Source organism: Salvelinus namaycush, chromosome 31 (genome assembly GCF_016432855.1).
Source record: "Salvelinus namaycush isolate Seneca chromosome 31, SaNama_1.0, whole genome shotgun sequence".
In the NCBI taxonomy this organism is placed as follows: domain Eukaryota; kingdom Metazoa; phylum Chordata; class Actinopteri; order Salmoniformes; family Salmonidae; genus Salvelinus; species Salvelinus namaycush.
Window position 1 is genome coordinate 37,731,821 of NC_052337.1, and position 15,913 is coordinate 37,747,733.

Below are 15,913 nucleotides of genomic sequence, written 5' to 3' on the forward strand. Positions count from 1 at the left end.
ATGTTTGTCAAGTTGAATGTGAAGGCAACTTCCTTTTGGAAGATAAGCCACTGCACAAGGCTGCTGACTGGCATAATATGTGGCACTAGTAAACATGGCTAGTAAAGATTGCCTTGCTGCATTTTTTGTTGTCATTCCATTCGCTCATAGGATAGTCACGGGGTAGGGGTTGGAAGGTAGAGGATCAGATTGACACTATTAGGAGAATAGGATGCTACTGTATGGTATGCATGCAGCTCCATGGCATACTAATTGGTTTCTTCTGCAGAGTCTGGGATGTTGTACAAGGCTTTCAGACTAAGGCAAGACCCTAACATGGGAGGAGCCTCTCTGACCACACAGTTTGATTGACAGGTTCACAGGGAGAATATATTGCATAAATCCCAATTCATGACAGATGAAAATAAGCACTTGTAAATCTAATAATACATGGGGGGAGTTGTTATTGCCTAATAATAACATAGCAAAAAGTATCACCCATGCTCCGATAGTTGTATCAACTGGTCTGTGCTTTTCTGACCAGTGTGAGTGTGTTCTAGCTGAGGTGTCTTTGTGTAACACTGTGCACTATAACACTGACTCAGGATCATGCGGTTGACATTTTTGGTGGTGTATCTTTTCTTCTCCTCCCTATCCCTCTCCACTCATCAGAGGGTTGGGTGAGTGTGGTCGTAGGGGCACCATGTCTATGTCTGGTGTTTCTGGTCAGGCTGTGGAGCTGGGAGTTTCCCTGACCACACTGTATGAGCCAATAGGCCCAGCTGAGACCTGTCCAACTGCAGCCACTGTGAAGGTCTCCTTTAAGACAAGAGAAATACAGTTATTAAGGAGGAATTGTAATAACACCATAGGAACAGGTTAGCCATAGTTCAGCAATTCTGACCTTTTCTGGTCCTGTGTCCCATTGAGATTTTGAGGTGCCCTCTGTGTCCTGGTGGGGGGATTCCCTCCTGATCCAAACAGCTTGGCCCAGCGTAGCCCACCCTGGGAGAGGCTCTCATCCTGAGGGTCTGCCAGCATCCTGGGGGTCTCCGGCCCAGTTCCCTTCCTCCTGCTCTCCTGTGAACTCTCACCTTCTCTCCTCCCCTCCATCCCCTGCTGAGGCTCAGTGTGGATGACATCCATGTAAATCTGTCCATATTCCACTCCCCCCTCTGCGTGGGCAGCCCGTCTCTGCCACCACCCTGGACTGGTGGCTGACCACAGACTTCTGCTACACTTGCCTAAATGCCTCACCCACTTCTCCTGACCCGTGACCTTTGACCCCTGGGTGGACCCCTGAAGATGCTGTACCAGCTGGTGTGGGTCACCTGGTGGCCTGCTGTTATCTCTGGGACCATCCATAGAACCATATGCCCCCTGTCTGTCTCCTCTCAATAGGGGCCAACTGGTCATGAGAAAGGTGGAGCATGGTGGAGCTTGTTCCTCGGAGCAGAGCTGTCTGTTTTGCAGCAGGCGGGGCTCCAGCAGCAGGTTGAGGTCAAAGGGTAACATGGAAAGAGGCTGCAGCAGGAGGAGGAGCTCCTGGAACAGAGGCTGACACTGCCCATGTGACATGGCGAGGAAACCCCATGGATGGTAGTGATCTGTCACCTTGTCTGGGGAGAGGAGAGTTGGGAAGAGTATGAGAGAGGTAAATTGGTCATCAAAAAGAAAGGAGGACCAAGGCACTCTTCATATAATTAATTGAAATGCCTTTATTAGTATGACATGTTCAATAGAAACAACGTTTTTAAAAACCGACGCGTTTCGGCTGCATGGCCTTCGTCAGGGAGTACAAAAAAATGGAATACAATGTCCTCTTTTGAACAGCTTTTCCAATTAGCCCTAATTGGAAGAGGGAGTGGTTACAAAATTGATTGGACACACCTAGTAAGCAATACTATACACATTAAAAGGTGAAATTCTGTAGCTATGTTATCATAAAAACACAACTCCAAGCTAGAAGTATCAGAACACTAAAAGGTAGTTCTAACCTTAAATATGACTGGGAGAAGTGCCAAGAATAAGAAAGCAATATATTCCATAGTACACTAGAACCCAGCAAAAAATGAACAACAACAGTCTAAACATAGCTGAGGGCAATTGAGCAAAATATCCACTAGATGACAGCAAATTGACCCATCACGACCCTACAGGAAGGGTGAGAAATCCATATCTTCATTTAAACCAGGGTATTTAGTGGCCTGTAGTTTGTAAATCCCAAAACTTTCCCTTTGGTTTAATTGTTTAAGACGGTCCCCTTTTCTAATAGAGGCTGGAATATGATCAATACCCATAGCTTGTAGGGAGGCAGGGTTGCCATGGTGTAGGGACTTGTAGTGCCTTGCCATGGGGTAGTCTTCATTGCCTACCCGTATGGCGTACTTGTGTTCCGCCAAGCGGTCTTGAAGGCGTCTCTTTGTCCGTCCAATGTAGAACACCTTGCACTGTGGACATTCCAATCTATAGATGAAATGAGTGGTTTTACAGTTAATGAAATGCTTGACGTAATACTCCATTTTGGAAGCTGTGTCAACAAAATACTTCTTCTGTGCAATATTCCTGCAATGGTTACATTTAAAAGAGCCCTTGGGTTTGTGGCCAAGCCAAGTTTTTTGAGAGTCACCCGAAAGATAACTGTGGACTAATTTGTCATTTAGGGTAGGACATCTTAAAGCTTATGACTGGTGGCTCAGGAAAGACTTGGCGTAGTAGCGTATCACTTTGGATGATTCCTCAATTATTTTTAATGATTCTTTTAATGTTCTCTGCTTCAGTGCTGTATTTTGTAACGAGGCACTCCCCTTCGCAACAAGTTCTCTCTGTCAAGTAATCCAGCCCTTATACCTGCATCTTTCAGGACCTGAACGCTGTAGCCCCGATTCAAGAAGCGATTCTCCCATTCAGCAGATTTGACACTGTAGTTTCCTGATCGCAAATTCTGAGGACTCTTTGGAATTGGCCATATGGAATATTCTCTTTTAGCCTTTTGGGGTGAAAGCTGTCTGCCCTCAGAATGGTATTCCCATCTGTAGGCTTCCTAAAGATTGATGTGTGCAAACAACCGTTGTCATTTTTACTAATGTCGAGGTCCAAAAAATGAATGTTATCCATGCGGTACTCCATAGTTAGTTTGATGTTAGGGTTAATGCTGTTAAGGTATTGGTGGAGGAAATAAGTTCATCTTCTGAGCCGGACCAAAACAGGCAAACATCATCAATATAGCGTCCCCACCATATAATCCGGTCAAAGAAATGGTTATTAGAAGGATCCAAAATGAAGTCATTTTCCCATTTACCCAAGTACAAACCAGCATAGGAAGGGCTGTAGCAGGCTCCCATGGCACATCCTTTGACCTGTTTAAAAATACGGTCCTGAAAGATAAAGATGTTATGATTAAGAGTCCATTCAGTCAGTGAGACAAGGAATTCTGTAGGAGGCATCTCAGTTTCAGGCCTAGTCCTCAAGAAATGGTGCATAGCTGCCAAACCTTGTTCATGCTCAATGGTGGTGTATAGAGACTCCACATCCATGGTGACTAAAAAGGAAGCTGTACCTATATTGTTAAATTCCTTAATTTTGCTCAACACATCTGTGGTATCTTGAAGATAGGCTGGGAGTGACGTCAGAAAAGGCTTAATAAAGTAATCAATGTACTTAGAGATGGGCTCTGTCAGACTTTCATTACCACTAATGACTGGTCTGCCTGGGGGATTTTCAAGATTTTTGTGGACTTTTGGAAGAAGATAAAAAGAAGCCATATGCGGACTGCCATTGAAAAGAAATTTGAACTCATTGTCTGAAATGTAGCCATTCTCCTTAGGTTCTGTGAGGATCCCTTTCAATTCAGTTTTTAGGTCCTCTGTAGGGTTGAAGGTAAGAGATTGGTAGAATTCATCATTGTCTAATTGACGGTAGGCTTCTGTCACATATTTGTCTTTACTCCACACTACTGTAGCGCCACCTTTGTCTGCTTTTTTAACCACAATCTGTTCATTTTTGGACAATGATTCAACTGCATCCCTCTCTGTCTTAGAAAGATTACGTCGTGTTTGGTTGTCAATTTTACCCTTAAACAGATTCTCCACATCAAAATTCACTTTCTTGGCAAATGTATTTAGTGTGGCATTCTGGACGATGGGACAAAAAGTGGACTTGGGCTTAAAAGGTGTTTTTGAGGGAACAGAAACTGCCTGACCTGAGACACTGGCATCTGTAGTTGGAGAGATGTTTTGCTTGTACCAGGCCTTCAGATGTAGATTCCTGTAGAAATAGGTCAATCTTTGTATTAAATTCATTAGTTGAATATGTGGGGGCAAAGGACAGTCCTTTAGACAATACCCTTATGCAATCATCAGAAAGGGGTTCTCCAGAAATGTTGATCACAGCCTTGTTCTGGTCCTGCTCCGTGTGGTTGGATAGTCTTGATTTCTTCCTCCCCCTCCGTGTTGGCCTCTTCCGCGTCCTCTCCCTCTCTTGTTGAGGAACCTGCGTGACTCCTCTTCCTGATCTAAAAAATCTTGGGAGGAGCTGGCCTCTGAGCGTCTGGGGTGATCCTCATCGTCACTGCTTGTAAAGTTGAAAGAAACAGATCTAGGCTTCCTTCTCTGTGGATGCGATTCTGAATTCTTGCGTGTTGGTTTTCTCCAGGCAAAGACTCTGCCATCTCTATAGTCTACTTCATCTCTTCTAAATTTTCTTAGCTTGTCTTGTTTCAATGTCAGAGTGAATGTGTCTACTTTCTCTTTCAAGATCTCATCACATTGTGCTTTGTTAGAATTGTCACTGTGTTCTGTGATTTTCCTTTTTACTTCCTCAATTTCTGTTTGGACTACTTGTCTGTCCTTTATAGAATCTTCTATTAGAAGTAGCATTAGGTCAAAAGAACACTTGTTGAGAATAGCCTCCCATTTATCTCTAAAATCAGTTTTACCTTGTGCTCCATTAGCTGGAAACTTCATAATACGGAGTCCTCTGGGGATTAGGCCTTTCCTCCAATAGTCAGACAAGGTGATAGAATTGAGGTCAAGTTTGGTATCTTTCTCCATAAGGTGTTGCAAGTCTCTGTAAGCCTTGTTATAAGTCCATTCCGGTATTCTCTGTGGCCGTCATCTCATCTAGCAATGAGGTAGTGGTAATAATCCTTTGGCCCTCTTCATGGGAATAGGAAAATCTTGTAGCCTCTTGGGTAAAATCCATAGTTTGAGTTGTAAAATGTCCTCAATTAACACAGAAAGAAATGACTATGGAGCTGCTTCCTCTAAACACCACCCAAGTGCTATGCTTAACTAGTAGAAAGAGGAGGAAGGGAAGCGCTACTAAGGTACATAATAGTACACTTTGGTAGATAGAAGGTGCTCTTTGGTAAAAGGGGTAAATTGGTCATCAAAAAGAAAGGAGGACCAAGGCACTCTTCATATAATGAATTAAAATGCCTTTATTAGTATGGCATGTTCAATAGAAACAACGTCTTTTAAAAACCGACGCGTTTCAGCTGCATGGCCTTCGTCAGGGAGTACAAAAGAAAGGAATACAATGTCCTCTTTTGAACAGCTTTTCCAATTAGCCCTAATTGGAAGAGGGAGTGGTTACAAAATTGATATGAGAGAGGTATGTTCCAAGAACATTATGTTTTCTAATAACAATTTGGAGAAATTAAAAAAATCTAAACGCATACCTTTTTGGTTGTAGAGGTGATTTAGCCAGAATTCCAAGGCTCTCAAGCTAAAAGAGAGAATATAAGTCCTTCATTTTACAATCATAACATTTAATAAATCACCATTAGAACACAATTTGATACACTAAAAAAGACTGAGACTTGAAGGGACTCACTTGAGCAGGCCCATGATGAAGGCTCGTAGTCTCATACAGTGGCTGGTCAGCAGGGAGCACTGCCTCACCTTGGACAGCAGGCTGTGGAGCACCTGGGTGGTAGGGCCTTAGATAGGAACAGAGACCATTGAACTACAACCCCCATTAGCAAATGCAGCACTGTAGTCATACCCTCATCAGCATCAAACCTACCACAACCACCCACATCATCATCATTACCATCATCACCACCATGTGTCTCTGACCTGTCTGAGTGGAGGCCTCCACCACATTCCAGGCGTGGTTGCGTCGATGACCGATGATCAGGTCAAGTTTGTGGTCCCTAAGGCCATCCTGCAGAATGTTCTGGATGGTGGGACACAGATGCTCCAGGACTATACCACCAATGGTGGGACTCCTAGAGCTGTTCCCTAGCCGGATCTGGAGAGAAGTGGGACATTATCATATGATCATGATCAATAATTACACTTTAATTAAAAATAACATACATTTATGGGAGTTGATTCATCCTATTCAGGGTTACTGTCAGTTTTTGTGAATTGGTTATTCTAGTTCCCTTCAGATTGCTTTTAGCTCTGCTGTACTCTACCTTTTCCACAGGATCTCGACTGGTGCCAAAATGAGCCATGATCAAATCCACTGCCAAGCTCACAGATTTCAGCAGACCTGGAGAAACATGGAAAGAAGCAATCAGGAGTTAGCTCATTTCATATTCTGTGCCATGCAGGGGGGTTATCAAAATGCCTGAGGGACTGACATAAAACAGATTTGATTCATTAACCAGAAACATCAGACACTGAATAAAAAGGGTGTATATACAGAACCACATGGGAACATCCATGATTCATCTCCCTTCCATCTTGCTCTGGCTCTCTCTAAAATGTCAGGGTACATTCTTAATGCATATTGAATCTGCCTACAATGCTCTCCCCTGTCAAACGGACAGTACATCACTGTTCAAGCTTTGCTTTCACAAGACAATGTGCATACAAGCATGGGATTGACATTTACATTGTTTGGTTATAATCATGTGTGTCTGTATTGTGACACTAAAATAACATATCTGTGAATCATATATCCAGCGTATCAACAACACTGCACCCACTGCAACAAACATACACTGGAGCTTACACACACACTAAATGTCTCAGCCAATCCAATGCAGGGAGAGAAAAATAGGTCATGTTTTAAAGAAACCCCCTTCAGGGTATTGAAGGCACTGCTGCAGAAAGCTCTGCTGCTGCTCTCTTTAGAACCCAGCAGCAGCACAGAGTAACAGACAGTGTAGGATTCCAGTTTCCCATAATGACTGTTCAGTAATAATCTAATTACTCTCCATTGTGACATAACACTAGATTACTGACACTGTCTACCTACCACACACATCCTCTGATTTATACATTGACATCACACACAGTCAACATCACATCACACAATCCACATTATATGCTCTCAGCTCAAAACACCCTTAACCCCATTAACTTAACTCCGTTTTGTTCTACGACCCCCACAAGTTTCTTGGGACTTGTCTGAAGTCGACCTGCAACATCCGCACTGAGCTAAAGGCTAGAGCTGCCGCTTTCAAGGAGCGGGACTCTAACCCGGACGCTTATAAGAAATCCCGCTATGCCCTCATAAGAACCATCAAACAGGCAAAGTGTAAATATAGGACTAAGATTAAATCCTACTACATCGGCTTCGACGCACGTGGCTTGCAAACTATTACCGACTATAAAGGGAAGCCCAGCCGCGAGCTGCCCAGTGACACAAGCTTACCAGACGAGCTAAACAACTTCGATGCGCACTTCGAGGCAAGCAACACTGAAGCATGCATAAGAGCAGCAGCTGTTCTGGACGACTGTGTGATCACGCTCGCCGTAGCCGATGTGAGCAAGACCTTTAAACAGGTCAACATTCACAAGGCTGCAGGGCCAGATGGATTACCAGCACGTGTACTCCAAGCATGCGCTGACCAACTGGCAAGTGTCTTCACTGACATTTTCAACCTGTCCCTGGCCGAGTCTGTAATACCAACATGTTTCAAGCAGACCACCATAGTCCCTGTTCCCAAGAACACTAAGGTAACCTGCCTAAATTACTACCGACCCGTAGCACTCACGTCTCTAGCCATGAAATGGCTCACATCAACACAATCATCCCAGAAACCCTAGACCCACTCCCATTTGCATACCGCCCCAATAGATCCACAGATGATGCAATCTCTATTGCACTACACACTGCCCTCTGTCACCTGGGCAAAAGGAATACCTACGTGAGAATGCTGTTCATTGACTACAGCTCTGTGTTCAACACCATAGTGCCCTCAAAGCTCATCACTAAGCTAAGGATCCTGGGACTAAACATCTCCCTCTGCAACTGGATCCTGGACTTCCTGATGGGCCGTCCCCAGGTGGTAAGGGTAGGCAACAACACATCAGCCACGCTGATCCTTAACACGGGGGTCCCCTCAGGGGTGCGTGCTTAGTACCCTCCTGTACTCCCTGTTCACCCATGACTGCGTGGCCAAGCACGACTCCAACACCATCATTAAGTTTGCCGACGACACAACGGTGGTATGCCTGATCACCGACAACGATGAGACAGCCTATAGGGAGGAGGTCAGAGACCTGGAAGTGTGGTGCCAGGACAACAATCTCTCCCTCAACGTGATCAAGACAAAGGAGATGATCGTGGACTACAGGAAAAGGAGGGCCGAGCACACCCCCATTCTCATCGATGGGGCTGTAGTGGAGCAGGTTGAGAGCTTCAAGTTCCTTGGTGTCCACATTACCAACAAACTATCATGGTCCAAACACACCAAGACAGTCGTTAAGAGGGCACAGCAATGCCTATTCTTCCTCAGGAAACTGAAAAGATTTGGCATGGGTCCTCAGATCCTCAAAAAGTTCTACAGCTGCACCATCTAGAGCAGGGGTGTCAAACTCATTCCACGGAGGGCCTAGTGTCTGCAGGTTTTTGGTTTTTCCTTTCAATAAAGCCCTAGACAACCAGGTGTGGGGAGTTCCTAACTAATTAGTGATGTTAATTCATCAATCAAGTACAAGGGAGGAGCGAAAACCCGCAGACACTCGGCCCCCCGTGGAATGAGTTTGACACCTGTGATCTAGAGCATCCTGACTGCTTGTTTCACTGCTTGGTATGGCAACTGCTCGGCCTACGACCACAAGAAGCTACAGAGGGTAGTGTGTACGGCCCAGTACATCACTGGTGTCAAGCTTCCTGCCATCCAGGACCTCTATAACAGGCGGTGTCAAGAAGGCTGTTTATTATCTATGCATAGTCACTTTACCCCTACTGTACCTACATGTACATATTACCCCAACTAATCTGTACCCCCGTACATTGACTCGGTACCGGTACCCTGTCACGACTCCGACCGAGGCAGGCTCTCCTTCCCGTTCGGGTGGCGCTCGGCGGTCGTCGTCACCGGCCTATTAGCTGCCACTGATCCTTTTCTCCCCCTCCTTATGTGTTTATTGGTTACACCTGTTTTGTATTAGGTTTGTAATTAGTTGGGCTTATCAGTCAGCCGGCCCGCCCGTTTCTTTGTGCGGGATTGTTAGTTGGTAAGAGTGGTGTTTGTTTTCGATCTACGTTGTATCTGGACTGTTTTCGTTCCCCCCCGTGTCTGGGGTTGTTTTATGAGAACATCCAGTGTATAGAAGGGTGGCCTAGTTTCTCAGTGTTCATTAAAGAACATTTGTTATTGCACCTGCTGTTTCCTGCACTTGACTTCGCACTCCGACACCCAGTCCTTACATACCCCCTGTATATAGCCTCGTTACTGTTATTTTATTGTTGTTCTTTTATTTTTTTATTTTATTTAGTAAATATTTTTCTTAAAACTGCATTGTTGGTTATATGCTTGTAAGTAAGCATTTCACGGTAAGGTCTACCTACACCTGTTGTATTCGGCGCATGTGACAAATACAATTTGATTTCACTTGAAAATAATATGAAATGCTCTGAGACCAGGTTGATCCATGCTCTATCACCTATACACAGATCAGGCCCCTCCCTCTTCCTCACCTCTCCTCTGCAGGTGGCTGATGGACAGAGACTCGTAGGAGGCTTCAGGTGACAGGCAGAACTCCACAGGTGGCCTACTGTCACTCAGGCTGAAGGAGTCACAGTGCTGTTGTTGATGCTGCTTTACACTGGGCCCTGCAGACACCAGGGGCTGCAGAAGGGCGCTCAGAGAGGACAGAGGGGCCACTGACGATAGAGCAGCTGTCAGGCTACGATGAGAGGCTGCAGACCCAGTCATAGGGACTGAGGATAGTGGGATTGTCTTGTGGGGCAGTAAGGGTGGGTCTGGAGAAAAGATAACCAGCAGGTCTGAATGATGGATGTGACTGTCAGAGGGTGACATGGTTGCTACATGGGAGATGGGGCAGTGAGGGCTGTGGGTCAGGAGGACTGGGTTGAGGCTCTTCTGTTCTGGGGACAGGCGAATGAGATCTTGGCAGATCTGAGCCATGCCTTGGCTCCGTTTGATTGAATCTTTACAATGAGACTGGTTTGGGCTACTGTGGGCCTGAGCTGGGCTGGGGTAGGTTTGGTCTAGGTCTTCATAGAGCTGGTCCTGGCATGAATAAGCCTGGGTTAGTTTGGTGCTTGTTTGTGCTTGTTTTGGACTGGTCGAAGTGAGACCAAGGCTAGTGTGGGGCCTGTATGGACTGGAGTGTGTCCAGTTGAGTCTGGACTGGAAGCGTTCTGGACTGGGGGTGCAGGTGGAGCAGGTATCAGAGCTGGAGGGGCCTTCCAGGAGGATGGCTCCATAGCTGCCTAGCGGTGAGGGATGCAGGTGGGTTGGGAGTCTGTTGCCTTTGCCTATGCACTTGGACCCTGGCTGGGAGCTGGAGCTGGGCTTGGTGTTCTTGTGGCTGATGTACTGGTCCAGCAGGGAGCCCAGGGGCTGGCTCTGAGGTTTACCCACTGGGGGAAGCAGGACAAAGGGCTGGATGGGCAGGGAGGTGGGCCTCTGAGCCTTACTGTAGCGAACCACAGGAGTGGCCCATGAACATGCCCCTGAGAGGGAGAGAGGGAGAGGGGAAAAGTTTTAAATATAAGGAAAAAACAAGGGTAGATCAGCTGAATCGTAATTACTCATGTAAAAATACCAACTGTCTTGTTTTCTTACCCTCCTCCTCCGTCTCATGGTTCGGTGACACAGAAGGGCGGTTGGACACAGTGCTACTGCCTTGGTTGGGACTCAGGAGTAGGGGGGAGTGGCTGCTACTCTGGCCCAGGGAAACTGCCTCTTGAATGGGACACAGATCCTGGGAGGTGTGGGAGTGGCTGGAGCTCTGGCAGCTGTCTGTATGTCTCTTACAGTAGGCAATCTCAGCAAAGGAGGTGACATGCTGGGAGTCCCAGCTCATACAGCGAGGACGGTGCAATGGGGTAGCTCTCCTCCCTTCTTTGTCTAAGCCTTCTTCCTGCTGGCCATGGAGAAACAGATAAAACTTTGATTAGTTGACAGGAATGTCAACTGCTATGAAAGTCATTCTGCTCATCATACATCTTACAAATTAGTCAAAACCTGAAGAAGAAATTCAAAAGTTGTGCATCATTTTAAACATACTGTAAGTCATTGTGGTATGCCAACCTGTTTCTCCCCCTGGCTCTGCTCTCCCCGGGCCTTACTGAAGAGGAAGGAGTGGCCCTCTGAGGTGACGCTGGTGGTGCTGGACCAGGCTGGGCTGGGCGAGGCTGACTGGGATGACAGGTCACAGGTCACCAGCTTGTAGTACTTCTGGGTGGTCCCTGTGGGCAGCAGCCTGGCTTGGCTCTGGAGACAGGAAGTGAGGTCAGAGACCTCCAGAGAGGACAGGAGGCCCTGGGCGTCGGGAAGGTAGACATTACAGTTGGAGTCCAGCGCCTGTGGTGACCAGCAGGGGACAGAAGGCCCCCCGTCAAGAGGAGAGGAGGTTGTTCTGCCCCCCTGACTGGGGCCAGCATCTTGAGGCTTCTGGGGGAAAGGTTGCAGGTTTAGGACGACTCTGCCTTCTGCTGGCTGGGATGACTGCATTGCAGGGCTGCTGAGGTCGTTTGGGGTGGCAGGGTTGTTACTCTTGTTGTAGATCGCGCTGAAGTTGACGAGAACCCCATCTGAGCTGTTGCAGGAGGAGTCTGTGACGTACTCTAGAAGACCATCAGAGAAAGACTCAGGGAAACATTTTGTTTGGCCATAGCTGAAGCAGTAGCTCTCATCACCACATTTTAGCATATTATCTTCAACGTCCTCCAGTCTCTCCTGCTCCCCACAGTCCTTCAACACAGTTTTACCCCTGTTGTCATGGTTCTGACTGGCTGATTGGCTAGAAGGTTTGGCGGTCCGCCTCCCAGCATTACTCAGGGCCCAGTTAGAGTTTCCATGCAGCTGCAGCACAAAAGAGGAGTCCTCATGGTATCTGTGCAGGTTATCTCCATCACTATCTTCATCCTCCTCATCTTCATCCACCCCTTCATTAGGGAGAAAGGAGTTGTGTAGCCGTAAAGTACCTCTAACTACAGGGTGTTGTTTATGTCTTTGAGAGATTGTCATCTGTGACGCCTCCTCTGATGATGATCCAGAGTCACACTTCCCACTGCTGTCACTGCCCCCCTCCCCGTCCCCCTCGCCCCAGTCCTCGTTGAGGCTCCAGTAGCTGGAGGAGATATGTCTGAGGCGGTTGTGGAAGGGCTCTCTGTGGAGGTTGCCTTGCTCGGGGAGGGAGGCAGCGCGGGTCAGAACCACGGAGCTGGAGCACGGTCGACCAGGCCGCTTGGAAGAGCTGCTGCACAGAGCCGCCTGCACAGGAAGCTGCCAGGGGGGGAGCTGCACCAGGGGGAAGTGACACGTGACCAGGGTGTCCCCTGATAGGCTGGCTGTCCTGTTCATTCTCTCAGCTCAGCAGTTGATGTTATTACTGAAAGAGTCTCCATGCTCTGAAGGGAACATCTGAAACAGGAGGAAAGGAGAGCATTAAATGGCTTATTATGATACTAGAACAGATAAGCAGCCCAATGCTACTATGAAGCCTCATGCTAATTCTGGATTCTATAGTCAGACTCAGACTACTAATGCCTCCTCTGCCCCAAGCCATCAGCATGTTCAGCGCCAGAGCTGCATGATTCACTCAGTCAGCCATGGTGTGCTCCCTTCCTCCCCACCTAGCAAAAGTCACCCATAGCTACTCATAGTGGCGACCCGTCATTCAGGGCCAATTTTTTGGGGGGGAGGTTGTCTGTTTTCATGTTATTTTGCCATTAATATGTGTCACACATCAGTTTGCAAACAATGTAAAAAAAATAAAAAATAATAATATGAGTTAATAAAGCCTCCATACAAACATGGTCTCTTTTTTGCTTTCTTGAGTAAAGCAGGTCCAAAATACAGGTGTTTCAGCCTAGATCCGTGCTCTCTGTGGTGGTGGGGCAGCCAGCGGAAAATACAGAGCGTAGGGGTTGGTAATATTCTCTAGTTGCGCCGTGAGTGGCTCAGTGTTCTGTCACTCATGGGGACACTTAGCATATGTGCATACAAGCCCCTTAGGTGCTGCCATAGAGGTACATTAGAATTGTATTTATTTAACCTTTATTTAACTAGGCAAATCAGTTAAGAACAAATTATTATTTACAATGCAAAAGGCCTCCTGCAGGGACGGGGGCTGGGATTAAAAATAAAATATCAAATATAGGACAAAACACATCACGACAAGAGAGACACCATAACATGACATAAATAGAAACCTAATACAACAACATAGCATGGCAGCAACACATGAAAACACAGCATGGTAGCAACACAACATGACCACAACTTGGTAGCAGCACAAAACATGGTACAAACATTATTGGGCACAGACAACTGCACAAAGGGCAAGAAGGTAGAGACAACAATACATCACGCGAAGCAGCCACAACTGTCAGTAAGAGTGTCCATGATTGAGTCTTTGAATGAAGAGATAAAACGGTCCAGTATGAGTGTTTTTCTCGCAGCTTGTTCCAGTCACTAGCTGCAGCAAACTGAAAAGAGGAGCAACCCAGAGATTAGTGTGCTTTGGGGACCTTTAACAGAATATGACTGGCAGAACGGGTGTTGTATGTGGAGGATGAGGGCTGCAGTAGGTATCTCAGATAGGGGGGAGTGAGGCCTAAGAGGGTTTTATAAAAAAGCATCAACCAGTGGGTCTTTGCAACGTGTACACAGAGATGACCAGTTTACAGAGTATAGAATGCAGGGATGTGTCCTATAAGGAGCATTGGTGGCAAATCTGATGGCCGAATGATAAAGAACATCTAGCCGCTCGAGAGCACCCTTACCTGCCGATCTATAAATTACTTCTCCGTAATCTAGCATGGGTAGGATGGTCATCTGAATCAGGGTTAGTTTGGCAGCTGTGGTGAAAGAGGAGCGATTACAATTGAGGAAACCAAGTCTAGATTTAACCTTAGCCTACAGCTTTGATATGTGCTGTGAGAAGGACAATATACAGTCTAGCCATACTCCCAAGTACTTGTATGAGGTGACTACCTCAAGCTCTAAACCCTCAGAGGTAGTAATCACACATGTGGGGAGAGGGGCATTCTTCTTACCAAACCACATGACCTTTGTTTTGGAGGTGTTCAGAAAAAGGTTAAGGGCAGAGAAAGATCATTGGAAACTAAGAAAGCTTTTTTGTAGAATGTTCAACACAAAATACAGGGAGGGGCCAGCTGAGTATAAGTATTTAAATGGATGAGAGAGCTTCCTACTGCTTGAGCTATGTTGTTGATGTAAATTGAGAAGAGCGTGGGGACTAGGATCGAGCCTTGGGGTACTCCCTTGGTGACAGGCAGTGGCTGAGACAGCAGATGTTCTGACTTTATACACTGCACTCTTTGAGCGAGGTAGTTAGCAAACCAGGCCAAAGACCCCTCAGAGACACCAATACTCCTGTCAGGTTGTGCGCTACTGGTAAGAAGTCAGGTGCAGGAGAGCGGAGAGTTGTGATCAGGCACACGCTTTAATTGGCAGAAGTAACAACAAACGGACGCAACTGCATCAGAAACCTTCAGCCAAATGGAAAAAGTGCAAAGCGCGACAACAGTCACAATAATGCACAAGTTATACAATTAAACACACTCGGGTACAACACGGTACCCGGGGAAAACATGTAACAAAAACAATTACACACAAAGACATGGGGGGAACAGAGGGAATATACACTGCTCAAAAAAATAAAGGGAACACTTAAACAACACAATGTAACTCCAAGTCAATCACACTTCTGTGAAATCAAACTGTCCACTTAGGAAGCAACACTGATTGACAATAAATTTCACATGCTGTTGTGCAAATGGAATAGACAAAAGGTGGAAATTATAGGCAATTAGCAAGACACCCCCAAAAAAGGAGTGATTCTGCAGGTGGTGATCACAGACCACTTCTCAGTTCCTATGCTTCCTGGCTGATGTTTTGGTCACTTTTGAATGCTGGCGGTGCTCTCACTCTAGTGGTAGCATGAGACGGAGTCTACAACCCACACAAGTGGCTCAGGTAGTGCAGTTCATCCAGGATGGCACATCAATGCGAGCTGTGGCAAAAAGGTTTGCTGTGTCTGTCAGCGTAGTGTCCAGAGCATGGAGGCGCTACCAGGAGACAGGCCAGTACATCAGGAGACGTGGAGGAGGCCGTAGGAGGGCAACAACCCAGCAGCAGGACCGCTACCTCCGCCTTTGTGCAAGGAGGTGCACTGCCAGCGCCCTGCAAAATGACCTCCAGCAGGCCACAAATGTGCATGTGTCTGCTCAAACGGTCAGAAACAGACTCCATGAGGGTGGTATGAGGGCCCGACGTCCACAGGTGGGGGTTGTGCTTACAGCCCAACACCGTGCAGGACGTTTGGCATTTGCCAGAGAACACCAAGATTGGCAAATTTGCCACTGGCGCCCTGTGCTCTTCACAGATGAAAGCAGGTTCACACTGAGCACATGAGCACATGTGACAGACGTGACAGAGTCTGGAGACGCCGTGGAGAACGTTCTGCTGCCTGCAACATCCTCCAGCATGACCGGTTTGGCGATGGGTCAGTCATGGTGTGGGGTGGCA

General features: G+C 46.8%; 1 protein-coding gene across 1 annotated transcript; it reads right to left on the bottom strand.

The window, feature by feature from the left end:
• Positions 1-686: 686 nt before the first annotated feature.
• On the bottom strand, positions 687-12,721 carry LOC120025600 (iporin). Its single transcript, XM_038970149.1, has 9 exons — positions 11,447-12,721; positions 10,979-11,279; positions 9,865-10,866; positions 6,404-6,480; positions 6,060-6,234; positions 5,815-5,920; positions 5,660-5,706; positions 884-1,598; positions 687-798 (listed from the first exon to the last, which is right to left on the bottom strand). Exons 1-9 carry the CDS (start codon positions 12,719-12,721, stop codon positions 687-689), a joined length of 3,810 nt encoding a protein of 1,269 aa, XP_038826077.1.
• Between the last annotated feature and the right edge of the window lie 3,192 nt (positions 12,722-15,913).